The sequence below is a fragment of the Pogona vitticeps genome, chromosome 4 (assembly GCF_051106095.1).
Source record: "Pogona vitticeps strain Pit_001003342236 chromosome 4, PviZW2.1, whole genome shotgun sequence".
Classification (NCBI taxonomy): domain Eukaryota; kingdom Metazoa; phylum Chordata; class Lepidosauria; order Squamata; family Agamidae; genus Pogona; species Pogona vitticeps.
The window spans coordinates 36,117,888-36,144,534 of NC_135786.1; the positions used below are offsets into that span (position 1 = coordinate 36,117,888).

The 26,647-nt window shown below is 38.1% G+C and overlaps 2 protein-coding genes across 12 annotated transcripts in view; one reads left to right on the plus strand and one right to left on the minus strand.

Annotated features, from left to right (window-relative positions):
* The window catches only part of LOC110073359 (rho GTPase-activating protein 39), an 83,313-nt gene extending 79,866 nt beyond the window's left edge, over positions 1 to 3,447 (minus strand). Inside the window, exon 1 of one of the 2 annotated variants that reach the window (XM_078393267.1) lies at positions 3,321 to 3,447. In XM_078393267.1, coding sequence (XP_078249393.1) covers positions 3,321 to 3,331 — 11 coding nt within the window. In that variant the 5' untranslated portion in view covers positions 3,332 to 3,447. Of the gene's footprint in view, positions 1 to 2,462; positions 2,625 to 3,320 lie in introns of those variants that run through there. The other variant, XM_078393266.1, reaches the window with a different exon arrangement.
* A 10,615-nt stretch (positions 3,448 to 14,062) lies between these two features.
* The window catches only part of RBM39 (RNA binding motif protein 39), a 41,242-nt gene continuing 28,657 nt past the window's right edge, over positions 14,063 to 26,647 (plus strand). For 3 of the 10 annotated variants that reach the window (XM_020782434.3, XM_078393295.1, XM_078393296.1), the window contains exons 1-3: positions 14,073 to 14,396; positions 21,756 to 21,818; positions 23,548 to 23,597. In XM_020782434.3, the coding sequence (XP_020638093.1) occupies positions 21,768 to 21,818; positions 23,548 to 23,597 (101 nt within the window). In that variant the 5' untranslated portion in view covers positions 14,073 to 14,396; positions 21,756 to 21,767. Of the gene's footprint in view, positions 14,397 to 20,443; positions 20,563 to 21,755; positions 21,819 to 22,039; positions 22,113 to 23,022; positions 23,178 to 23,547; positions 23,598 to 26,647 lie in introns of those variants that run through there. The other 7 variants (XM_072997064.2, XM_078393294.1, XM_078393297.1 and 4 more) reach the window with 6 other exon arrangements.

Consider the following 26,647-nt stretch of genomic DNA (forward strand, 5'->3'; position numbering starts at 1 on the left):
TCAGAAATGGTTTACCATGCTCTTCTTCTGGGAGCATTCTGGGACTATGCAGCTTGCCCAAGGCCATATAGGCTGTCTCTTCTGGGATGCATAGTGGGAGATTGAACTCCCAATCTCTATAACTTACATTTGCTGAAATCCTTTTGCACTTGGCATATCATAAAGTTATGTTTGTGGAAGTTTGCAGGCAACCATATCCAGTCATACAGTTCATTGCGTGACTAGTTGCATGGAACTGCTTGTTGGATATGATTTGTGCCTTAGCATGAGTTTTGCTACCATTAGCACAACTTTGAGTTACATAAGTGCAGCTATTCAATAAGATTTCAGTAACTTTACACTGAGGATTAACCTTAAAACACAAGAGTGGTCTCTTTGTTTTCCATATTTATTACATCCTGTTCCTTCCTTATATTCTACTGAAGAAAATTAAGAAGGTTCTTTCATTTAGATATGTTAATCTAGAGATGAACACTAGGATCTCATTTGGAAGAGAAGCAACCTTCAACATATTGCTATCACGTTAATCTAAGCACAGAGCCCTAAGTAAAATACAGTAAGAGTTGTTAGTAACACAGGTACAGAAAAGTAAGATAATGTATTATCCATAATGTTTATGTAAGAGTGCAAACTCCAGGTCACCACAATACATGATGAACTTAAGAGGTGTTGGATCCTTGCAAACATTTTACCAATATCCAAGCAGAACAAAAACAGAATTGTGGGTTGAATAATTCCAAGCAAATACTGTCAATTAATCACTTACAGCAATAGTTCCAAGTGGGAATAGGCAAAAACAACAAACAAAAAACATTCCCTTTACATAGGCCTTACACCATACTGAAAACCACTTCCAATAAGTATACTATTCTTTTGCAATAAAATTATTGGTATCTTCTCCCAAAAGGAAAATGTCAAAAATCCTACTGTATGTGCACACACTTTTTGATTTTGACTTAAAACGCCTACTCCCACCAAGATCTACCCGTGTCACTCGTGCGAGCCAGGAGGTGAGGCTGAGGAGCCTGACGCCAAGGGAGGCCCAGAAGGAAAAGACAAGAAATCGGCCCTTCTCGGCGGTGGCTCCTCACCTCTGGAACAACCTACCTCCGGAGATTCGCATGGCTCCCTCGCTGGGTATCTTTAAAAATCAATTAAAAACATGGATGTTTTGGCAGGCCTTCCCTACAGTCAATTCCTGATCCTTTCCTTTCTTCTTCTCCCCATCGTTTGCTCCATCTTGCTAAATTGTGTTCTATTACGTAAAAACTGTTTTATATATATTTATATTTGTGTGTTTTATGCTGTGAGCCGCCTAGAGTGGTCTTAACCAACCAGATAGGTGGGATATTAAATAAATAAATAAATAAATAAATAAATAAATAAATAAATAAATAAATAAATAAATAAATAAATAAAGATAGATAGATAGATAGATCAGTTATCACATTGAAGAATTAGTTAATTCACCATGTTTAAAAAGTTGTTTTGTGTGAATGGAAATAACCAGTTAAAACAATTGTTTCAGGATCATATAATAATACAAAAGGCACAAAAGGATACCTTGCTGGCCTATCACCCTTTGTTAATAAAATAATATTAATGCATTCAAATAAGCCTAAAATATTCTATACTATATAAAAATCAAAAAACAGACCTTCAAAAATGCAGTTACAAAACCATAAGTTTATGTCATTAGAAAGTATCAAGTTACTCACTCTCTGGCACTGAGAAACAAGAACAAGTCTACAATGCAGAAGAGAGCCGCAAAAGTTCTATGGTTGACAAGCCAAAAAGTGTCCTGACCAGAACAACTACATCTGTAACCAAATCGTTTATATATATATTTTATCCCCACACCCAGTAGGGCAAACAATGAAATAGGATCCTATCCTGGTTTACACATTTCTGATAGTGTCTCTACAAGCACAATCATAAAGATTTGTAGTATATGCAATGTTCATTTCTGACAGCACAATCAGTAGCTATAACACTACAGATCAGAAACAAATGCAACAGCTGTTACAGTATATCCATACTTTGTTCCAGGCCAGGCCATAGTCTCATCCCAAAATGGTGAAATAAGCTGTTCCTAGTGTGCTCAGACTATGAGCTGCCAGTGTTATGGTCCAATTCAGTTTAGAATTCAACATGTACTTTCGTTCTAAAATATTCATATTACTCCAGATGGATCCATGAAGAAAGTGTTGTTTCTATTATATGCACGCTAAATTACATCCTAGTGAGAATAAGGTGCTTGGTGGAAATATGACATCCCACAGCACGTCTGACCGGCTCTGAAGAAACGTAAGTGGTTTTTTTAAATGCATACTCAAAATCACAGATCAGCATCTTTGCAGATCAGCAACCCTCTCATGTTGCAACCAGGGTGGCAAATTAGTGATGCAAATGCGCATTCTGACAATATGCAGCTCAACACTGAAAAGGGATACAGTACTTACTCCAGAATGGTGGAACAAGGCGATTCGCTCCCTCCCACTTGGATCATGAGCCGTCACTAACTTTGATCCACCTTTCAATGCAAGGCTCTCAGTGGAATTCTGTATTAGCTATACTGCACGAGTGCCTGGTCCCTCATTACAATAGTCATTACTTGCACTAGGCAAGGATGGGATCTCTCAAGCATGGACTGTAACTTCACCATGTAGTCTTCCTTTCCAAGTGAAACAACCTCAGTTTTAAGGCAGCAGTTACATTCTGCCTAAGCTACTTGACCATGCTAAGCGGTCAGAAAGAAGGTGCTCTCCTTTCAAGAGAGCACCAACGGGCCAAATCACCCGAGAGGGAGGACACCTCACCAGTCTTGAGGAAAGTTTTGGAATTGGGCTGACTGAACTTCAGCTCCCCCAGAGCGGCACCACTCCGCTCTCTTAACCACAACATCCCACCCACCATTACTTTCCCCTCTACAGCCACCTTCCATCTTTTGTCTTCCCCCGCTAATGTTAGGAACTTCCCTCCTCAGACTCGAGTGAGCGCAACGTCGGGCTCTGGACAAATGCTCTGAAGCCTTTCCTCATTCAGACACCTTCCCCCCCTCCAAAAAAAAAAAAGAGCGGCCAAAACTTTCCTTGGACTTTTCTGCCCCCGCCTTCTACGTTCCTGAACCGCGCGCTCCGCGGGGAAAAGGAGCGCGGAATGGCGGCTGTTAAACGGCTCGCTGCTTTGCCTGCGTCTGGGGCCCAGCCCTGCGCCCCACCCAGCTCAACAGGTAAGAGAGGGAAACAGACGGAGAGGCGACCCCCTCCCCCGTCGCCCCTTCCCCAAAGTTACTGAGGGGGTCCGACGGCCGCTCTCACCTTTCCGCCATGTCTCCGCTCGGGCCGCGCCGCCCGGACTTCCCTCGCGGTGCCCCTCAAGCTGAGCGAGGGCTGGAGCAGCTCCTGAGCTAGACAGGATCAGGATGTGAAACCTGATCCCGTCTGCCGTTGCTGCCCCTCCCGGCTTCGTACAGAGTAAGCCGGGCGGGACCCCGCTATCCAATCCCTCTGGCGGGGAAGGCCAGCTCGGGCCTGCCTGTAAAATCAGAAAAGAAGGGGGACGCGGATTTGTTGTTGCTGCTGCTGCTGCTTGTGGTGGTGCTTTCCCGAGCTGCTGTCCCATTCATAGCCTGGCCACGGGAGAGAATCCTTCCCCTTAATTCCTTGTCTGTAAAAGATTATACTTTTCAGCACTGCAGTCGTCAATTGCCCAATGAAGCAGAACAGATATCCCCTTAAATTATTTTCACCATTTTCCTGAGAACAGCAGAGTAATAAAAGCATCTGATGATTTTTGCTCTTTCAGGTCATATTTATTTGTAGATTTAGAATTATAATCCATGTTGGTGACTGCAGAGAAGAGGAAGTGATAATTAAATCATCTCTATGAGCACACCATTTTCAATTCAATTATTTATTTATTTGTTTGTCTGTTTATTTATTTATTTAACTTATATGCTGCCCACTCTACCCAAGTCTCTGGGCGGCTTACAATTAAAATTCAATTAAAATACAATAAAATATAAAATGATTAAAATACAATTAAAATTACTGTACTACTGAATAAGTACCATAGTTCTGCTATCACCAATAGGTATATGAAATGATGAGCAGTCCTTGGAAAACACTGAAGGGGAAAATCCACCTTCTTGTACTACTTTCACGTTTTGGATTTATGCTCCATGTCATCCCTTTCAAACCATTTTGTTTTGTTTGTGTTATAAAGCTGGGAAGGAGAGAATTCCAGTGCTGCAAACATAAAGAGATGTGTTATATTTTTTAAATATAAATGTTGTAGCTACAAATACATTGCATTCATCTTCAGTTCAGTTAGTTTGTATTTTAAGGTTTGTATTTGTATGTGTGCATTATATGCCATCAAGACAATTCTGCTTTATGACTTCTGACAACCCTAGTAGTCATAAGGAGCGATTTAGCTGGCTGGGAGTTCAATTCCTCACTATCCCTTCTGTGAGTACAGCCAATCAGTATGGCCTTAGGCAAGCTGCACAGTCCCAGGGTGCCCCCAGAAGAAAGGAATGGTAAACTACTTCTATGTATTATTTAATTTATGTTAGCCTCCTTTTTTCTTTCTAAAGCAACATGTTATGTCATGGAAGTAATATATGAAGTAAGAGTTCATGTAAAAATTCATGCTTCATAAGATGCATCAATTAGGACATTTCATATAGAGTTTTCTGGTGATTCTGATAACAAATAAATAACTGTTTTCATTCTGGTAATTACATGCCAAAGGACTAATATGAGGATACAAAACTTCCAAAGTATTTATTCATTGCTCAGTTATGTTTAAGCAGAACATTGCACAGATACAGGATTATCTTGTTACCATAGCAATACTGTAATGATGGCTGCTGAATGGCAAGCAAGTATGGTTACAACATTAGAGTATGACTGCTGAAGTAAGAAATTACAGTAACAGTATTTCAGATGGATGATGAGACATCTAACAACCCTAGTTATAACTTTGTTTTGCTGCAATTAAATACTTTATACAGTATCTGTATTACTAATAGACATACCTTACTACTGTGTGAAAGCCCCAAAGGGAGCTGCATTGAGACTCACTAATTCAGAAGAGATTAAGCCACAGTAATCCAGGCCACTAATGAAGCATAAATGGCCTTGAACAAATCAATCAGCAGCCAAGTGTGCCAATTACTATGGCCTTATTTCAAACATAATGCAATTGCAGCCCCCTGGTGGCAATTCATCCCAAGTAAAATAGGAAATGTTACCAAGTCTCCCCTAGCATTTTTAAAAGTGTCAGTAGACTTTAATCTACTCCAATAGATTCTGCCTGAAAAACAGAGATATATGTTCCCTTAGGTTAGCTTTTATAAAAGAACAGCCAAGAGTCCTGGGATTCCTTTCACAGACTACAACCCACTCCATCACATTTATATGAGATGAGGCACACACACACATACATTGACAAGCTGGGCTCCAGAACTTTTAATTGCGTCTTTAGGAAGACTTAGATTATGTTAGGAACAGAAGGCTACAAATTATATTGTATTTTTATAACACAATTTATAACATCTCAATTCTAGCATGAAATGCTAGAATGGACTACAACGCATTGACTCCTGAAAGTATTCAAAGCTTGTACAGTTAAATGAGAACAATTATCAGTTACAGTTCCTACTTTTCACCTCCCCAAAGTAGATCACTCCTACACAGCATGGTGAGCAAAGTACAGTATAGTCCTCAGATATGGATGAACTACAAATCTCATAATTGCCTATGCTGAATGATGGGAATTGTACAACATCTTCTAAAGGATCACAGCTTGTCTATCATTTTAGAGGTACAGTCTTTGAAATTATATTTAACTTTTCCATTTTTTAAAAGTAATTGAACTATTTACTCTGTGGTTACTTATTTTAAAAATCTGAATGCTACAAATGGCTAATCCTTGGTCTGACAGGTTTGAACAAGACCATACTATAATTCACAGCACTTTCATAAAAACAGGCCACATTGAGTTCTAACTAACCAAACTAAGCCTAACACATTACTCTTACAGCCTAGCTCTCTTCCTCACAGATGCTTATTTACAAAATAGAACCTCTCTAGCTAAGCACCAGACAGAGCTCACTTATTACATCCTGCCCGTGAGGAGACATCAGGGAATCTAGTAACTACAGGGCCATTGCATTCACTTCCCATGCAAACAAAACAATGTTCAAGGGGTTGCAACAAAGACTTTTAACATACTGTATAAGGAGTGAGAAATACCCAATGCCCAAGCTGGGTTCGAAAAAGGAAGAGGCACAAAAAACCAGATTGCCAACATATGATGGCCAGTGGAGCATACCAAATAATTTCAGGAGATCAGTCTATGCTGTATAGTCTTCAGCAAGGTTGTTGACTGCATGGATCATGCGAAGCTAAAGATTATTCTAAAATAAATGGGTTCAATGGGCAAAAAATTTTGGGTACAATATTGACTTAGAAAAATGGCAAGGGCTGTGGTCTAGAAACTATAAGATGACAATGGCAACATCTTATAAAGAGAATCTGTATAAAATGTTTTATAGATGGCATTTACCTTCTGATAGATTAGCTAAGATGTACTCTAACAGGTCAAGTAAATGTTGGAAATGTCATAAAAAAACTGGAACCTATTATCACCTCTGGTGGACTTGTGATAAAGCAAAAATTTTTTGGTACAAAATACATACATGGCTTGTTAAAATAATCAAAAAACATGTAGATTTTAGGCCAGAGCTCTTTCTGTTAGGTATAATACCAGAAAGTGTTGATAGACAAAATGTATATTTAATACTGCATATTCTAACAGCGGCGAGGATTATTTATGCACAGTACTGGAAAAATGAAGGAACACCTACGGATCAAGAAATAATTAAAAAGATATTGGACTGCGCCGAAATGGACAGAGTAACACTGAAAATCAAAGGAAAAGAAGATACAAAATATTACCAAACATGGGACTTATTCATCAATGGTTAGAAGGATGTTGTATAGATTAGGAGTATAATGTGTGTAGTAGTTGTTTTACAAATGATTATAAACTGTACCCTGGTGACACGATGGTAAACCAATATGGATGGATTTATATAATAAAAAAAGTTAAAAAAATAAAATAAAATAAATGGGTGTGCCTCAACACTTGTTTGTCCTGATATGTGAGCTGTATTGTGGACAGCAAGCAACTGTTTGACAGAAGATGAAGAAATTGAATGGTTTCCCATAGGCAAGGGCTAGACAAATGTGTATTTTATCTTCTTAACTGTTCAGTCTATATACAGAATATATCATATGGAAAGCTGGACTAGATTCAGAAGAAGGAGGAGTAAACATTGGTGGAAGGAGCATAAACAATTTAAGATATGCAGATGACACCATATTACTGGCAAAAAGCAGCAATTACTTGAAATTATTATTTTATTTATTTATTCAATTTGTATCCTGCTCCCATTAGTGTCACAGCACTACTCTGGGCAGGTTACAACTCATAAAATAGAAAACAAAAATAAAAATGTAAATATCGGAACCAATAGCAATAATCCTAAATTACTTCTGATAAAAGTGAACGAAGCACAAAAGCAGGATTGCAGCTGAACATTGAAAAGACAAAAATAATGACTACAGAATAACTCAACAACTTTGATGTTGACAATGAAAAAATTGTTAAAGATTTTGTATATCTTTGTCCAATTATCAGTCAAAATGCAGATTGCAGACAAGAAATCAGAAGTCTGAGATACAGAAGGGCAGTAATAAACGAACTAGAAAATATTATCAAGTTTACGGATGAGTCACTGGAGATCAAGGCCAAGATCATTTACCTATTGTGTTCTCAATTATTATGTACAATGTCAAAGCAGGATAGTGAAGAAAGAAAGCAGGAAAAATATATTAATGTGAAGTACAGTACTGGAAGAGATTTTTGCTTTTTACCAAGGACTGCCAGAAAGACAAACAAGTGAGTCCTAAATTAAATTTTGTTTCTCTAGAAACAAAAATTATGAAACTGAGACTGTTGTACTTTGGGCACACCATTAAAAGACAATATTAGCTGGAAAATACACTAATGCTAGGAAAACGTTGTTGAAAGCAGCAGGAAAAGAGGATAACCAGACACAAGATGGATTGATTCCATACAGGAAGCCATGGCCTTGATTTTGCAAGAACTTAGGAAGTCTGTTAATGACAGGACATTTTGGAGGTCACATATTTATAGTTGCCATAAGTTGGAGGTGACCAGATGGCATATAACAGCAACAATTACCTGTACTCCTAACACAATGAGGTATGTGTATAACTGGTGAAACAGTCATTTTGTAATTGTTGTATGTTAAGTACTGTAGAGGTGCTGGACACTTTGTGTGCTTGATGCTGCTCTACTGGCAACCTGCTTGTTCTGTATAGGTAAAGGTAAAGGTTCCCCTTGACAATTTTTGTCCAGTCGTGTTCGACTCTAGGGGGCGGTGCTGATCCCCGTTTCCAAGCCATAGAGCCAGCGTTTGTCTGAAGACAATCTTCCGTGGTCACATGGCCAGTGTGACTTAGACATGGAAGGCTGTTACCTTCCCACCGAAGTGGTCCCTATTTATCTACTTGCATTTGCATGCTTTCGAACCGCTAGGTTGGCGGGAGCTGGGACAAGCGATGGGAGCTCACTCTGTCGTGTGGATTCGATCTTACGACTGCTTGATCTTCTGACCCTGCAGCACAGGCTTCTGCGGTTTAGCCGACAGCGCCACCACGTCCCTTTTTTGTTCTGTATAGTATTTTCAAAATGAGATAGGAACATGAAGTGGTAAGAGCTATGGGATAGAGTAGCATGAAAGAGGAGGATCAAGGGAGAGTAGTAATGTGCATGAGCAGGTTAATGATGAACACAAGAGGCAGTGCCACTTCTTCCTTAGGTGGTAGGAGAGCTTGTGATACTATTATCTGGGTATCTAAGTGTCCTGGAACTGATGAAGCAAAAGTTATAGGCTTTGGGGATGTGGAAAAATTAATTAAGGCAAGACTATGAAGGGCTTTGAAAATGATGATGAGAGATCTGTTTAATTTAGAATAGAAGGGAAGCCAGTGTAGGAATTCTAAAGTGGGGTCTCATGTAGTAACAGCAGTTGATGACTTTAGTGGCAGAGTTCTGTATAAAGGAGAAGAGCTAAGATGTGACATTGGAAGACTAGAAAGGAGAATGCTATTGTGATAGAATAAAATTATAGCCTAGGTATAAATCAGAAGAATGGTAATATTTTATGCCTTTCAGAAAGGAGAAATAACATGACTAGTTTGAATGTGGATATGAAACAGAGAGAAGAGTCAATTGTAAACTCAATCAGAAGTGGATAGATTTCAGATTTAATATTAGATATATTGAATCTGAAGTGCAGTTATGAGGCCCAGAATTGGATCAAAGGGGAAAAAATGCTTGGGTAGATTGGTGGAGCTGAACCATAAATTTTCAGGTGTCACTGAATCCCATGGGGTTTAATAAAGGAATAAAATCTATAGAAAAAAAACAGAATGCCAAATCAACTTCCTAAGCTGCCCCAATAGAAAGAGGAAGAACCTCTTCAGGTAGAAAAATTGAAAAAATGCTTAGCAAAATTGGAAAAGAACAAACATCAAAGAGTCCTACAGCATAAAAAGAGTAACCCAAGAGAATAAGTAACTGTATCAAAGGTTGTACAAAGCGAAGGAATGAATATAGAGAACTTTGGATTTGGCACTAAGAAGGTTGTTAATTATTTGGGGAGAGTCGTTTTGGTGGTGTATGACTATGTTTTGAAAGACAGAGGAAGAAAAATTTGGAAAAAAAAAGAGAAAGCAACACAGTCCAGAATTTGGAAGCTGAGGACTGAAGGAATAAAATATGAAGATAAATACAATTAAAACAAAAGGCTCTGATATGGCATTTCTGGATTCCACATCCTACAAGACTGTCACTGATTTCATTTGGTCTATGTACAGCTACATCTGGATGCAAAGACAAATTCATACATTGTGAAGATCCTATTAATGTTCATAATAACAACCAAGTACAAGCAACTATCTCATTGTCAAATGATGTCTATACATACAGGATAGATCCCAGGCACATTTCCCAGAAAGGAAGTGTTTTATGTCTCAACATGAGTGATGACTGAAAAAATACTTTAACGATGGGACTATGTGTCTGTTTTGTATTAGAAGAAAATATGTGCATGTACCAACATGTAAGTAACCCTTTTATTGGTAGAGCGCCAGTCTGTAGTTGCTTTTAAAAATTAAGCAGGTAGTTTATAAACCCTGGCGAGGTCCTCAGTATACCTAGTTCTGCTTTCTTGTGGTTTTTATTTTTTTTAATGTGCTCTTTAGTAGTACATTTTGTGCCCTTGTAAATTATTTATCAGGGCTTAGAACGGCTCATTGCAAAATCCTTCACAACCTTTGGGTACTGTCTGCTGTACAATCAGCTGTAAACAGATAAAGCAGCACACTAGAACTGGTAAAATACTTTAAAATTATTTCCGTTCTGTGTGTAAAGTTTTTGGTATTCCTATTTGACTAAGCAGAAGAAACAGAATTAAGGGTTGTTTTTAAAGGTGCCAAGCTATAGTTTCTACCAAAGGGACTATAAAAGAGAATTCTACAGAGCAGCTTCACTAATATTATCAAGGTTTTTCCTGTATAAACTAACAAAGGCACAAGAGCTTAATACAGTACAGTAGTTACATAGCAAACCCAGTTCTAGAAAAGCTGCGAATTATTCTTAAAAAAATTGGTGTGCCACAGTATTTTATTGTCTTGATGTGCAACTTTTACTCTGGACAAAAATGTACTGTTACAATAGAACATGGAGAATCGGAATGGCAAAGATGGTTTCCAGTTGGCAAAGATGTTGAACAAAAGTTTTATTTATCTATTGAATGTATATGCATAACATGGAAAGCAAGGTTAGAATCAAATAGAGAAATGAAAATTGAAGAATAAATATAATTTAAAATATGCATCATACTCCAGGCAGAAAATAAGAGGAACTTGAAATAACTTTCAATGAAGATTACAGAAGAAAGTAGAAAGGCAGATTACAGTTGAAATTTAGGACAAAAACAATGGTTATAGGAAAATCACGTAATTTTAATGTCATCAAAGAAACCAAAATCATTATAGCATGGTCCAATCATTTATCTAAATGAAGACTGCAACCAATAAATCAGAAGACGGAGACTAGAAATGACATGTACGGAGGAAGTAGAGAAGATCCTCAAAGGTAGGATTTGTTGCTGGAGACCAAAGCCCAAATACTATGGTGTTCCCTAAACAGTATGGATGTGAAAGCTGTATTGTGAAGTAAGGTGACAGGGGAAAAAACAGTCATGTGAAATGTGGTGATGGAGAACTTTACAGATGACATAGCTTTCCAGAAAAACCAATACATGGGTTTTACATAAAATCAAGGCTGAAGTCTCACAAGAAGCTAAAATAACTAAACTATGGTTAAAAAAATAAGGACAAAGCATGCAAAAACTAGGAATGCTAGGAAAAGCTGAAGGCAGCAAGAAAAGAGAAAGGCTAGAAATGAGATGGATTGAGTCAATAAAGACACAATTTGCAGTCTACAAGATGTGAGCAAACTATAATAGCTTATTATAAGGTATTTGGGATTTTTGATTCATAGAGTCACCATGAGCTGGAGGCAACTTGACAGCACATAGCAATAACACCTCATCAATCAATATTTACAGTATTTATTTATTATGTTTGTATACAGCCTGATTTAGTGCAAAGTACTACTTGGGGTGGTTAACAACTGATATAAACATAATCAATATACTTATCTCCCAAATTACCAACAGACAAAAATTAAATTATAAGATCTAAAGATAGCAGTAAAAGCAACCAGTGATGATGGTAGAATGAGGTACAGTAGAGCTGAATCCTATTGATACTTAAGTGCAGAATATAACAAAGTTTCCTTAAACAAATCAGTATTTTACAACATCTTAACAGTACACAAGGACAGGGCTTGATGCACCTCCAAGGGAAGCCTGTTCCATAAGGAAGAGGTCACAGCTGAGAAGGCTCAATTCCTGGTAGAAGTCTTTGAAGCCCCTTCTAGGATCAGCCACCTACAATAACAAAGCTTGGGAAGATTGGGTGGGACAAGGAAAAGTTCTTAAATGGAGGTGGTCCCAACATGTAACAAGGCCCCAAGGGCTTTACAGTATACATTAGAATCAATACCTTGAATCTGGCTTGGAGGCATTGGGAACCAGTGCAAATGGACTGGAACTGGCAAAATGTGATAAAAATTCTTAGTGCCAGTACTCAATCTAGCTGCCTCATTTTGTACCTACTGCAGTTTCCAAATCAGGCCCAATGGCAGCCCCACACAGAGAGTGTTGCATTAGTCAGTCCTCAAGATCACCAGCGCATGAACTAATGTCTGAAGAGGCCCCTTGTTCAAATAGGGATGTAGCTGGGCAATTAGTCTGAGCTGGCTGAAGACTGACCTGGTCATGCCAGAAATCTGCTGTTCCAAAGAAAGGGCCACGTCCAGGATCATTACCGAATCTTGAACTTAAGCCCAAATAGAGTAAATCCACCCACCTCAGGTAGCCAGCTCCCCTACCAGTCTGAGGCTCCTCCTAGAAACAGGATCTCCATCTAATCTGGGTTTAGTTTCAACCAGTTTGCTCTGGTCCAATCCAAAAACAAGACCAGACAGTGCTTAAGCTGCTGGACAGTATCCACTGCAGATGACATAAAGGAGAGACAGAGTTGTGTGTCTTTTTAATGATTTTGCTTACAATAAATTTTTTGAAGGAAAATGTACTTGGTGTTGTTTCAGCTTTGGTCCAGTGATATTAGAAATATGTCTCAAGTACTTTTTTTAGCTGAAAGGTTAGGTTAAAATATAATATTGTAAATGCTTAATAAATAATCATCCACGCTCAGTAACCATATTCAGTCCTCACTAGGCTGTTTTGGGCATCCTTCTCTTCTTCCCAAAACAATCTTCTGTGTATGTTCTTATGTCTACATGCAAGATATTATTTTCCACTGATTTATTTCTACCTCCCTTTCAAAACTTTCCACAGCAGTTTACAAATCTGCTCTCCTGTGCCATTTTGGTTATATAAGAATCCACCACTTCATGATTGGTTGAAATACCTATATATAGGTATTTTAACTTGTTAGCATTTATTTCAGCAAATAATTAAATATTGAAAATCAAGGACCTTGTTATGTGCCATCGGGTCACCCTGGATTTATGGTAACCCCATGAATGAAGAGTGACCTTCAAAATGTCTTCAACAGTCCTGCTTGGCTCTTGCAAGCTGGAGCCTGTGGTTTCTTCAGGGAGCGAGTCCATGTTGCATTTGATTTTCCTCTATTCCTGGTGCCTTCAATTTTTCCGAGCATTATTGTCTTCAGTCAGGGACCTACCCTGCTAAATATCATTCACATGGAGACTGAGTTGTCATGAAAGATGATGGGTGCAGTTGTAGCATTCTGGCGCCCAGCACATATAAAAGAAAAATCAGCTACAGTAACACTATTTTCTTCAATTAAACTAGAATTTAAGTAAAACCAAGGATTTGTTGCATCAAGAGGGCCGCCAGCGAAGTATTAAGACAGAGACCAAGGAAGACTGAAACAGTAAAGAGAAACAAGTTGGTCATTCAAGGTAAAATAAACGGGGGGGAAAGCAGAAAGTCAAATAACTTAATTGGTTGAAAAACTAGACCGAAAGGATAATCATTAAAGTTATAACGAAACTAGGAATTTTGATCTAGCATTTTAATTTGATCTCAGACATCGACTTTCTTGTTGCGACCCTTGATAATCCCAAAGCTTTCCCCCGACCTTCCCAGACGTTCGGGAAACGCAGATCTTCTAGATGAGGCAAACACAAACAACGCGTTATTCTCGCGAGTTGCAGACGAGTTTCTCGCACGACGTCCTGCCTCGCGAGAGATGCGCTCTGCCTCCGGCTTTCCTACTACGGTACAGTACATTTCGAAGGCTTGTCCCGAAATCTCGCGAGAGCCCGTGCACAAAGCTGTGGGCATCCCCATATCGAGTGTCCAGACCCTCCTCCAAGCATCAGGACGCGGCGGGCGCCATTTCAGGGAGCAGTCGGTTTTGCTAGAGTCGAGTCGAAACCTCCTTGTTTTGGAACTTTCTCGGCTTTAGCCTTTACCGGGTCCTTTTCGTGAGGCTGAGACCTCTCGCGTAGCTTTTCCCCCGCTACTGTCGCTGACGGAACAATTTTGCCGTTTTAGGGGCCCAGCCGCCTCCACAACACCTCCGAGCGAGCAAACAACAACAGCCCGCCTCAGAGACAGAGACAGAAAGAGAGAGACACCTGAGCTCGAAGCGAGACCCCTGGCAGCGCAGGTAACAGTTTTCGCCTTTTTGGGGGGAGCCGGCTTGGCTTGGGGGCCTCAAGGGTCTTGCAAAGCTTGAAAGCGCCCCTCTTCTTGGGTCAGGCCTTCTCGCGGACGAGGCCCGCCTCTCCTATTTGACAGTTTCTTCATCTAGGTTGTTTCTCAATATGTGCAGGCCTAGTTTTGGGGGAGGTAACGTAGGCCTCTTCGTTATACATGGCGGGGGCGGGAAGAAAATCAGGAAGTCATTGAGTATTGTCGGTTGTGAGTTTGCTGCGTATACTTACACGTGAAGTTATACAGACCATCCTACTCTCTTAATGGCGAATGGGAGATCTCCCGCCACAAAATACCTAGCGTCATTACCGTCGCCCCGGGAAACCTTTTAAAATGTGGCAGTATATGTTACGTGGTAAGGAAAGGCTGCTGACCCAGGGGATCAGTCTCTTCATTAAATAACTCATGTTAAAACTAGTAGAAGAAGAGTAGGAAGTCTGTTCCAGTGTTCTTTCAAGCATATTTGGCTGAAGCAAGTGCGTATATGAACTTTGCCCTATAGCTTTAGAGGTGAAATCTGTACAAGTTGGCATTGTTTTGCAACAAAACAGCATCTGAGTTGGTGTGTTTAATATGTACAGTATTTTTGCTTCAAGTGCTGCATTAAGTATGTTTAATCACGAGACATAGATTTTTTCATTGTTATTTGGCCGTAATAATTGTCATGTTAAATTTTTTAAATAAAAAAAACTTATCATGTTGGAGTTACATAAAACTATTATTCTGTTTAGATCAGTAATATGAAATCTTATCTCGAATCCCCCTTCTCCACTGCCTGGCAAACAGCCATTGAAGCGTTAACAGGAAGGCCTTGGTGATACGTGCCATAGTCACATCTCATTTGGACTACAATGCCCTTTACACGAGGGTACCTTTGTTTGGAAACTTTAGCTGGTTCAAAATGCTGCAGCCAGACTGCTGACTGGTGTTGGTTATAGGGAGCATGTAATTCCCTTACTACAACAACTACACTGACTGCCATTCTGTTTCCAGGCCCAATTTAGAGTATAGTACTGGTTATTACCTATGAAGTCCTATACAGCTTGGACTCAAGTGGGGCTGTTTGAAGGATTGAATTGCTCTCTATGAATGTTCTCAGATTAAGATCTTCTGGAGAGGCCCTTCTCTGGGTTGCACCATCTTCTGAAGCTCAGTTGGTGAGGACACAAGAGGGCCTTCTCAGTGGCTGCTCTCAGTCTTTGGAATGCACTGCCCCAAGAAGCCATGTTGGCCTCCTCTCTCTTCTCCTTCCATTCTCAGGCAACAACTCTCTTCTTAAAAGCAGGCCTTTAAGCAGCAAGCTGTCTCAGAAATGCAGGTTTTAAATAATTTTGAATGTTTTTATACTTAATCTTTAAGTATATGTATGTTTCATTTTTTAAAATGTGATATTTATATAGTGGTTTTAAAGTTGTTTTATCAGTTGTGAGCTGATATTTAAATAAATAAAAAATGTATGGGGAAGAGACTGTTCAGTGAACATCATTGTATGGCCACACAGTTGATGCAAACCGTTTGTGCAAACCCTATATGTAGATTTCAAGGCCTGATTCTGAAACATACATACTGTACTTTGTCTGCCATCAGGTATCACTCTACTGAGAATAAATCCATTTAAATTGCATGGGATTTCTGAGTATACAGTACATGAGTACAATTGCATTGTAAGTAGTTCTTTATATGCTAAGGTCAATGTCCAGATCTTTTGCAAAATGGATTTGTAGTTAATGGCCAGAGCCATTTTTCTCCTTTCCATGGGAAATAAATATCCATGTTCTTTAGTTGATAGTCAGGCACACTCATTTTACAGAAGTGCAGTGCATGTTCTATTGTGGCATTTATAATGCTTGACATCAGAAGTCATAGTTTAACTTGGGAAATTTAGCTTTTGACTGAGTACTATTTGGGATTAATTTTAAAGGAGCTGAGACTAGATTTCAGTTTTAATTTGACATCAGGTATTTTTCAGAATATGTAACAAAAATTTAAAGGTTTTTAAATTGTATCCTTTTTATCTCAATATCTTAAATTACTTTAATTAGGTTCTTAACAATTAACAGTTCTATAGCTTTATATTTACATTTTGACATATGACTAAACAATATTGGTGTTTCATATACACAATTTTCCTTTTTTGTAAGGTTGTTTCTGACTTAGGGAGACCACAGTGGGGATTTTTTTAGGCATATGGCATGTTCAAGGAGTGTTTCACCATTTCTACCTCCACCACAAGTTTCTATGGTCAAATGGAAATTTTGAACCCTTTTCTGAGTCCTAATCTAACACTGTTCACTGCACTACTTCTTGCCCAACTTTTTGGTTATAATGGAAATATTTCACATGCTATATTAATGCGTGCTTTTAAACATTTTCTTGTAGAAGTTTTTTTACTGTGTCAGAAAGGCAATAGTTTATGTAAAATGTTTGTATGGGCATGTTAATGAATGCAGTGTTTCCTGCTAGACTTTCAAGTATTAAGCAGGTTTATGTTTTTCCAACTAATACATTTCCCAAACTCCCACAAATGGCAATACCTCATTTCTAGATACTGAAAGTATTTAACTGTTGAAGTAATTGTAGCGATCACCACATATGAATGCCATTATTCCACCTTCATGGAATAATGTAATGGTGGTTGAAGAGGGTGTGTTTGTCAAAACTACCAGTTCATTCTTGGCTCAGTAAAGGTCAATTATACACCTCCACTTCAGATTTTTTAACAATTTGGCTTTGCTATTCCAACTGAGAATTTAATTCATTATGTGTGTTTATCAAATTGAAGTGAGCTGCTCCATTAGTTCCTTGTTAACTCCTAATTTCTCTTCATATTTCAGATAAATTGGAATAAAACAAAAGTCTTTGGCACAGGGTTTGGAATGGAGTATGTGTGTGGGTCTCTATAACTTGATTACGTAGAAGTGCTGCAATGTGGGTGATACACCTGGAGATTTTCCCTTTAATGTGTATTTTCTCACCACAGAAGAACCCTTGCTTGTCTTATAAAATACTCTTTTAATTTGTTCAACATAAGTGCCTTTTTTCTTTGTGTGAAACTGCTGTTTCAGTTACTGATACTTTGATAGTGATATTATTCAGCCAAACTTTAAAAATATTTTTTTAAACATACTTGTTTTTGAGCATGATCAATTGGCTAGCACTTAAAATCACAATTTGCTGTTTAATGGTTGCAATCTAGATTGAAATCAATGGCAGTTAAATTAGTTAGAGCTAATTTAAATGCACTTGTTTTGGAAATGGCTTAAGCTTTTATCCAGACCATCTTTAAAAAAGAAAACTAAATTGGAGCTATGTTTTTCTGTTTGACTTTCAGATTTGTTTGTTTGTTTGTTTTTGGCATGCAAATGCCAAATGAGGCCAGTTTACAAAGATACTGTTTTTTATCCTTTTATTTGTTTTTTCTGTTGCTACTTTCCCCATAGATTTGTGGCCTATATCTGTATATTTAATAAGCTGACTGTTAATTTTCACTTGCATCATATGTATTCTGCCAGTTATTTATGCAGTGGCAGAAATGTGCATAATGACCTCAACATGTTTTTCTATATCATGATTTCATATGTTATTTAATAGAATCATGTCCACTTCTTCCTCCCATAGAATTGTCTTCATTTAATGGGTCAATTTAAATTTTAATCAGAATTAGAGATGGGGCTAATTATAGCCACTGCACAGGTGGCTATAATGAGGGTCCAGCCCGATGGGGCTGAACGGTCCATTCACAATTCTGCCACTGCTGCAACCTCTGTGGAGTCTTCCAGTGACTCCAGAGATTGTGATTAGCTCACCACTCCTGAGAGGAGGCGGGATGACAAGCCTCTGCCAGGTAGAACAGTGGCTCACAGATAGCGATTTCTGGAGCCATTGGGAGGCTCCACAGAGGTTGCAGCAGCAAAGGAATTGTGAGTGGACCGTCCGGCCCCATGGCCCCCACTTGTCTGGAAGTATTCAATATGAATACCCCCATCTGAAATCAGAATGTTTAGGGCAACAATGAATCACTAGAAAGTTTTCAAAATTATTTAAAATACAGGCTTTGGACTCCTGAATGTTTCCATGCAACAGTTTTATAGGTGTTTGTTTCTTGGAGAGATAATATACATTGTTAATTTCTGTACAAATGGAATAATATGCAAGTCTTCAGGTAATTGTTCTCTGCTGCCATATTCTCTGGCTGCTTCATCGGTCTTTCATGTTTTGTAACCCTTCAGAGTAGCGCTCACTCCAGTTTGGTTTGCTGCATATTTTTATCAGACATTATACACATGTATCCATTGTATGTAACACTAGTAGAGTAGAGAAGTTGGGCACCTTTTAAAACTCTGTTTTAATCTGATATCAGAAGGCAGCTGTGCCTGCTGAATTAGGAACTGTGTTTTACGTGACAGATATAAAAAAATTATGCTGTGAATTAAGGAGGGTCTACTGTTTATATTCTCAGATCCATTAGTGGACCTCTTGTAAGTTAATGGCCATGTATTTCATCATGTGGCATTTTACCCGGGGTGGATTTGATTTAAATCAAGTGGATTTAAGGTAGCCGGCTCAAGGTTGACTCAGCCTTCCATCCTTCCGAGGTCGGTAAAATGAGTACCCAGCTTGCTGGGGGGGGCAATGTGTAGCCTGTATAATTAAATTGTAAACCGCCCGGAGAGTGCTTGTAGCACTATGGGGCGGTATATAAGTCCAATAAATAAATAAATAAATAAATAAATCATGATTTAAATCACTAGTCAGTAAGACTCTTTAAATAATGATTTTAAGTGTAAAAACCATTCTTGCTGGTAGCTATAATCTTTAATATTTGCAACCTGATAGAGATTTCATATTTAGAATAATAAACTCAGATTAATAAAACAGCTATATTGGAACTAATTCTAGTTTAATAGGTTAATCACTCATATTTGGATAACTACTTAAATTGTTTTATTTAACTAAAACAATAACATTATATAACATACATATTCTTGTATTTGCTTAAATATCAATGTTTATTAACTGAAGTGGTTAAGCAAAGTATCTTTAAAAAGCAAATTATCTTCAAAACAATGTTCAGACCTATGTAGCATTTATGATACAGTAGGAACCCCCCTATTGGTGGGATCAGAATCTGCAGATCCACTTATTGCTGCCTGAAAATACTAAGCCCCCAAGTACATATTTATATGTATTTCCAGGATGTATTTACCAGAACTATTCACTAAAGGAATCAAGAGACCATGCAATGTCTAGAGTTCTGCTACATCTGCGTTTTTCAGCATCTGTGGGGGAGGCTTGGAACTGATCCCCCACAGGTACCACAGTTCTACTGTAATGTGTTCATTGTTTGTACATAGATTTGTAGAACAACAATGGGATTAAGGTCTTTACCTGAACTTTGTTTATTTTATACAATTTTTACTGTGAAAAATACATGTTATCACAGCTTGGATAACTTGGATTTATTGAATTAGTTTACAAAAATTGTAAATATTGCATGAACATACAGCCTCATACTACATAAATAAACTCTATTTCATGATGAATAACCTTTTAACTATAATGTACCTTAAATAGAAAACTATTTTTAGATAAGTTTTTCCCCTCAAAAACATTTCATTAAAATAAATTTAAATTTTAAAAATCCATTTTTATTTTAAAATAATTGATTTTTATCCACCCTGGTTTTACCTATGTGAGATAGCCCTGGTCAACTCAAGAATTACTGTTTAGTCTGAAAATAAATGTTGCTACATGTTCCGTTGCTTAATTTTGCCAAAGCAGGACATCCTGTACATAAGGCTATGTTTTTGTTCTCATGCTGAATATCAAACAATATATTATAACCCACTTCCCACTTTATTTATGTACTTAATTATAATCACAATTATGACAAACTCAATGGTTTATTAGTAACTTGAAGGTGAGAATATGTGCCAGCTGATTCCATAGAAGAAGTGGACTGAAATAGTGTGACTAATCTGTTTCGAATTTTTGACCCAAGGAGTCAATGATTCATGGCAGATTTCGGGGGATGGGAAATCATCAGATTCATGAGGAACTTCTAATCTGAAGCTCTAATGAGCTTTTTCATCGTAGGGACTTTTTCTCACACCTTGGAGGTAAGGCAAAAAATGCAAAATGGATTAGTTTTGTAGTTCTGAAGAACTTGCAACACACACTGAACTTGATGAGAGAAGCAGTTACAGTGAGAATTGACTTGATCAGATGTGCTAAATGAATAATCAGGTTTAGTTTTGTTCACATGTATGTACACACACCTGCAAAACCTCAGTCTTGTTCAATAAAGTGGCTTGATGGCAACATCAACTTTTGAGTAGCATCTAGATTCAAAAGACTTGGTAGTAGATTAAATAACTTTTAATCTGGGTAGTCTAAAGTGTTCTTGTTTTGCTTTTAGGGGTTGCTTGAGACCTGCAGTCTGTGTGTTGCTTGCCCCTTGACAAAGCTTTGGCTCATCATGGTACACAGAAGTTGAGAAACCCTGCTGCAGAACAACTGCAGCCTGAGACTAAAATTATTTTGCAAAATCTTTTTTTGTATTTGTCAACAAAGGATTAGTATATTATGGCCTTTTGAAAGTCAGAACTCACTATTGCTGGTGGGAAGTCAGAAACTGATTGTTTTAATGTAGTATTTCTGGATTTATTCTAGGTATGATAGTTATTTCTTCTTGAAGGAAAGAGAATAATCTTAGACTTTGGTTTTTGCTTTTAACCCATGTATCTATATATAGGGTGCATGCATAGAAAATACTTGGTGTGGTTTTATTCACTTCATCAAAATGATAAGACAGTGTCACTGTGGCTGAAGTTCTTTGTCATTGTTTTTGACTGAACATATTCATACTGGTAGAGTTAGTGTTTTAAGATTGTAAGGAATGAAAAACTACAAGGTCATTGGGAAATATGATGTGTTGTACCACCATATTTATTTATTCATTTATTTATTTATATGCCACCCGCACTACCCAAAGGTCTCATATTAGCTTTATCACCTTTAGAAGAATTGGCTAGGATGCTGTTGAGGATTTGCATCTTAGGAAATGCAAGTTGCAGTAGGAAATTGCAGTGAATTGCCACTAATTCTTGAGTGGATGCTTTATGTTCCTGCTTCTGCACCACGTTCTAAAGTACAACCAGAAATGCATGCAGCAATTTAAAATTTGTTTGCAGTTTTTACACTTATGTCAGCATAAATCTTGAATAGGATCCTGGCCATTAATTAATCTGATGCTTTTCAAAATAACAGGAAAATGTACTTTATTTACTAAGAGCCTTACTGTTTTTCTTAGGTGTTGTGAAAAATGGCTGATGATATTGATATTGAAGCAATGCTGGAAGCTCCTTATAAGAAGGTGAGAAAATATGCTAATAAGGTCTTTAGCAATATTCATTTAGCATTATTCATGAAACTACTGCTGAACTGTAAACTAACATCCCTGGAGCCCTCATGATTTGTCTTATGGACATGCGTTACATGTATCTTACAAGTAACTATATGCTGTTGATGTAATTATATTGTGCAGTAGTTTCACTTCAGCGTGATGAATAAATGCCCATCTATCTCTCTTTGTAGACTTGCCTAACGATATCTCACCTCTACTCCCATGAATTCACCTTTGATTCCAGTGTGAACTGTCAATCATAAGGTAGTAATTGAGTGACGTATCGCTGTACCGTGGTCCCCCTAGGTAAAAACAAACAAACAGACAAACAAGAAACACTCCTAAAGACTACCAGCTCAATTTTGGTATAGCAACAAGGTGAATGCAGTGGTTTGGGCAAATAGCAGGGTTCCAAGAATAACCTCTTCCACAAGTTCATGGCGAGTAAATCCTTAGTCTACTTAATGCAAGAAGGTGACAGCTTTGGAAAAAAAGATAGATGAGTGATTAATCTTTAATAGAACAGGTGGCAATCAGTTGTTGTGTGAAAGACTTTTCCAAAATTCTTGGATCCCTGACCAGTTAACTTTTTAGTAAAAGTATATTGCTGTCTACGATTCATTGTCAAAGAGTATTCTTCTATTTAGTTATATAGTTATAGGAAAAATGATATGTCAACATTACTGAATATTTAATACTTAGCTTCAGAGTTAAAACAGACAGAATATATTTAGTTTTTTCACCAAATCTTGGTGGAACTGTTAAATTATGCATGCAATAGCACTGGCTTCACAAACCTGCATATGTAAAATTTAGTAATAAGTAGCAGTTGAACTCATGGTGTAACTGGTGTGATAACTACAATAAACATAACAGCAACTGTTAGTTCACTTTGGAGTATGTTTAGTTCAGCTATGCGGTATAAACCTTGAACAAGTGTTTGTAACCTTTTAAATTTTTATGTTGTAGTTTTATGTAATATTTAGTAATATGTAATATTTTGAAGTGAATCTTAATGTGTAATTTTAAGAACCTTGTGTACTAGTTTAACATGGATATTTTCCATGTAAACAGGTATGGAAATAGGGAATATTTAGGCTGGACTGGTTGGATTATTGATGACTGACTTGGGAGTCGACGTTACTAAAGCAGTGTGAATCCCTGTTTGCTTCAGGGCGAGATGTGTGACAGAGGTGGCATCAAGCTCTTACAGTCCCAACCCTCCAACGAAAATGGTCGAAGATCTCAGGAATGGCATCGGTCACAGGAAATCGATAGTGGCTGGCTACTAGCATGGCCACTTGGGGCTTAGGCAGAAATATAGCCTTGGTACTGGTCAAAAGGGATTATAGTACTGTATATGAAAGTGCTTTTAAACATGAAACTCCTTTTTACATTTTATTTATTTAACCACTTGAATGCTGAAAAATGCAGGATAACTTTCATCTGTGTAAGGAAGTATGTATAATTTAAATATATTTTAAAACAATAATTATTGCACTTGTAATTATATGACTTAAATGTAAGCAACAAAGTGGTTACACAAGTCTACGTTAACTAGTAGCACCCCATATTAAATGTAAATTTTAGCATTAAAATTTTCGTTTTGTATTTTCTTATCCCTGTTCCCATTACCCCTTTGACCACTTGAAATGTTTCCACTTCGTCCTCATGATGTTCTTCTATCAACCCTGCTTAGGATGAGAACAAATTGAGCAGTGCCAATGGCCATGAAGAGCGCAGCAAGAAGTAAGTATATGCCACTTTCTCAATTGCATAGCTTTAAAACGGTAGACTTTTTCTCGATCTGCTAGATAGTCTCCATTCTGTTGTTATGAAATATGTTATTCTATACAAATCACTCTGAGGAAACTGGAAGGAACATAGCTTACAAAGGCTACGTGAATCTAAGTTATTGTCCTGTCAGTTTTCATAGGTGAGTGTTCCTTAAATAAAGTAAATTACTGACTGCCAAAGTTAAAATCATAAATGATCTTAATAGTTTTCTTTTCATGCATATATTTCAGGATGTTCCCCCCTCCCCAGTCTCTTAAAAATGGGTAAGGGTTAATTTAAAATAGATATGAATCAGTCATAAATAAATGAAGGAATACACTGTCCTGGATGTTACCTTTCAGTCATAGAATTATTGAGTAGTGTTTTAGCATCTCATAAGAAAAGCTGTTAGGGAAAGAGTGCTAGATATCGCTGCATCCTTATTGATTTTTCCTATGAAATGAAAACAGTGAATGTGTTATATGAGTGACAAACAATGAAACAGAACCAGACATAGACTGTCTTGTAGAAAACTGACAGTACATGAGCATCCCTTTGAAATGGGTGTGTGCATCACTTGTGTGTAAATACGTGCTCATGGTATCTCTGGTTGTAAAAACATAGGCACAGTACAGAAATTACATATTTCTTGAGGGATTACCAGATGTCACATTGTTCATATGAAAGCAGCCAAAATCAGGTAATTAGATGTACTTTCCACTTTGCATTGTTTAATAGTAGGAGAAAAGGAAGTGCCTTCTGCTTCCATGCTTCCTTTTAGAAAGTAAAGCAAAATGCATAAAAGAAATAATCTCTTTTCTGGAAGTGAAAAGGGTAAGGATGTATTTTTGTTTCTAATTATTTTGGGTGGTGTCTCTTTCTTTTCTTTTTTCCCTTTAGTTTTATATGAATGAGAAAACCTCTTTCATATTTCCAAATTTGTGTTTTCGGGTGCTCCAAAATCCCTGAAGAGCTATCACGAAAGGCAAGACAATAGAGGATCAGTCTACACCAAAAGCAGGCAATCTTACATGAGATACATAAGGAAAAAAATGATCAAATCTATGCAGGCACCCATCACCATCAGGTCTGTTCAGAGCAAAAAATTCACTCATCCATCAACCAATTAAAAAATCAGCAAAGCACCCAAAAGTTAGAAAAAGAGCAGTATTAGTTTACTCACCACACACTCAACACAATAAATCCTCTAGGTCTGGGCAGCACAGTACAGTGGTGCCTCGCTTAATGGGCGCCCCGTTTAACGACGAAATTGCATACCGACAAACTTTTTGCGATTGCATTGTGATGTTTTAAATGGGGAAAAATCGCTTTGCGATGATCGGTACCCTATTTCACTTACCGATTGTCGCAAAGCAATGATTTCCCCCCAGCTGATCGGCAGTTCCAAAATGGCCGCCGGGGAAAAAAATGGCCGCCTGCTGTGTAAAAAAAATGGCAGATTCCTCGCTTGCTGGGCAGCGAAAATGGCCACTGTATGGAAGATCTTCGCTTAAAGGTCAGTTTTAAGCCCATAGGAACGCATTGAAGGGGTTTCAATGCATTCCTATGGGCTTTTTAAAATCGCATAGCGACGAAATCACTTTGCAGCGATTTTTGCTGCACTGACGTGGCTATGCGAGGCACCACTGTAGATTTTAAAAAAGGCAAGGAAGCAGCCAGGTGCTGGCTGTCTGGCACACACCTGTCTACCAAAGCAACAATAGCAGCACAACACCCAAGTACAAAAATAGAGAAATGCCCCAAGCTGTGTGCAGCCAGAAACACCCCTTGCTCCCTGGAAACAAACGAAACAGCCTCAAAATCTCTCACCAAAATATATACTTTCAATAGAATTAATTGCAGTAAATTAATAAAATAACTATTTTTAAAAAAATAAACACGGAAAGTACTTGTCTGCACACACACAAAGTGAAAGAAGAGAAAAAAGCAAAGTACAGTGGTGCCTCGCTTGACGATGTTAATTTGTTCCAGCGACATTGCTGTAGAGTGAAAATGTCAACCGAAATTAAAAAGCCCATTGAAATGCATTGAAAACCGTTCAGTGCGTTCCTATGGGCTGAATATCTGCTTGTCCAGTGAAGATCCTCCATATGGCTGCCATTTTCGGGTGCCTGTTAAGCAAAAAATGCCTCCTAAAAACAGCAGGGAGCCATTTTGCGCAGCCGGTGGCCATTTTGAAAACCCGATGATCAGCTGTTTTGATCGTTGTAATGTGAAGAATCGGTTCCCGAAGCAGGGAACCGATCATTGCAAAGCAAAAAAAACCCCCATTAAAATATCTTTCTGCGATCGCAAAAACATCATGAAGCGGATTCATCGTTATACGGGGTAATCATTAAACGGGGCACGACTGTAAAGCATACAAACTGCCCCTACTCAAGCCAAAGCTGCTAGAAAATGTGGAGAATTCTCCCCACCACCATTTGCTGCCTTCCAACAGGAAGCAGTATGTGGTACAATAATCTTAAAAAGGAAGGGCCCCCTCCCCTCCCAAAAGTGAAAGAAACAAATCCCCAAAGGAATCAAGGAAAATGCAGGAAATAATCCCAAGGGGGCACACTGGAATAGGCAAACTCCCCAGCAGCAGCAAAAATAATCCAAGGAAATGGGGGAGGAATCCTCTCAAAAGAAAGGGTTAAAAGAGAGAGAGAGAGAGAGAGAGAGAGAGAGAGAGAGAGAGAATGGAGTCTTGGATAAATAGTAGGCCTGCAGAAATCCAGGATGGAGAGTGCCAGGAACTTGGCATACAGTAATCCCACAAGCAGCAACTGAAGCAAAGAGCATTCTTCAGAGTTGCAGGATTCAGATTCCCATCACCTTGGTGTTCTGATTGTCTTCTGACACCTCTCGTGATGCCAGTGGATGAAAATTTTCTTAGAGAATTTGACAAAATATGAAAGAAAGAAATATCACATACCCCCTTCTGTCAACCCTCTTCCAATCCTTTATGTTTAGAGGCTTCTCTCTTGCTTGTTGCTGCAATAAGATGAATTGCATGAAAG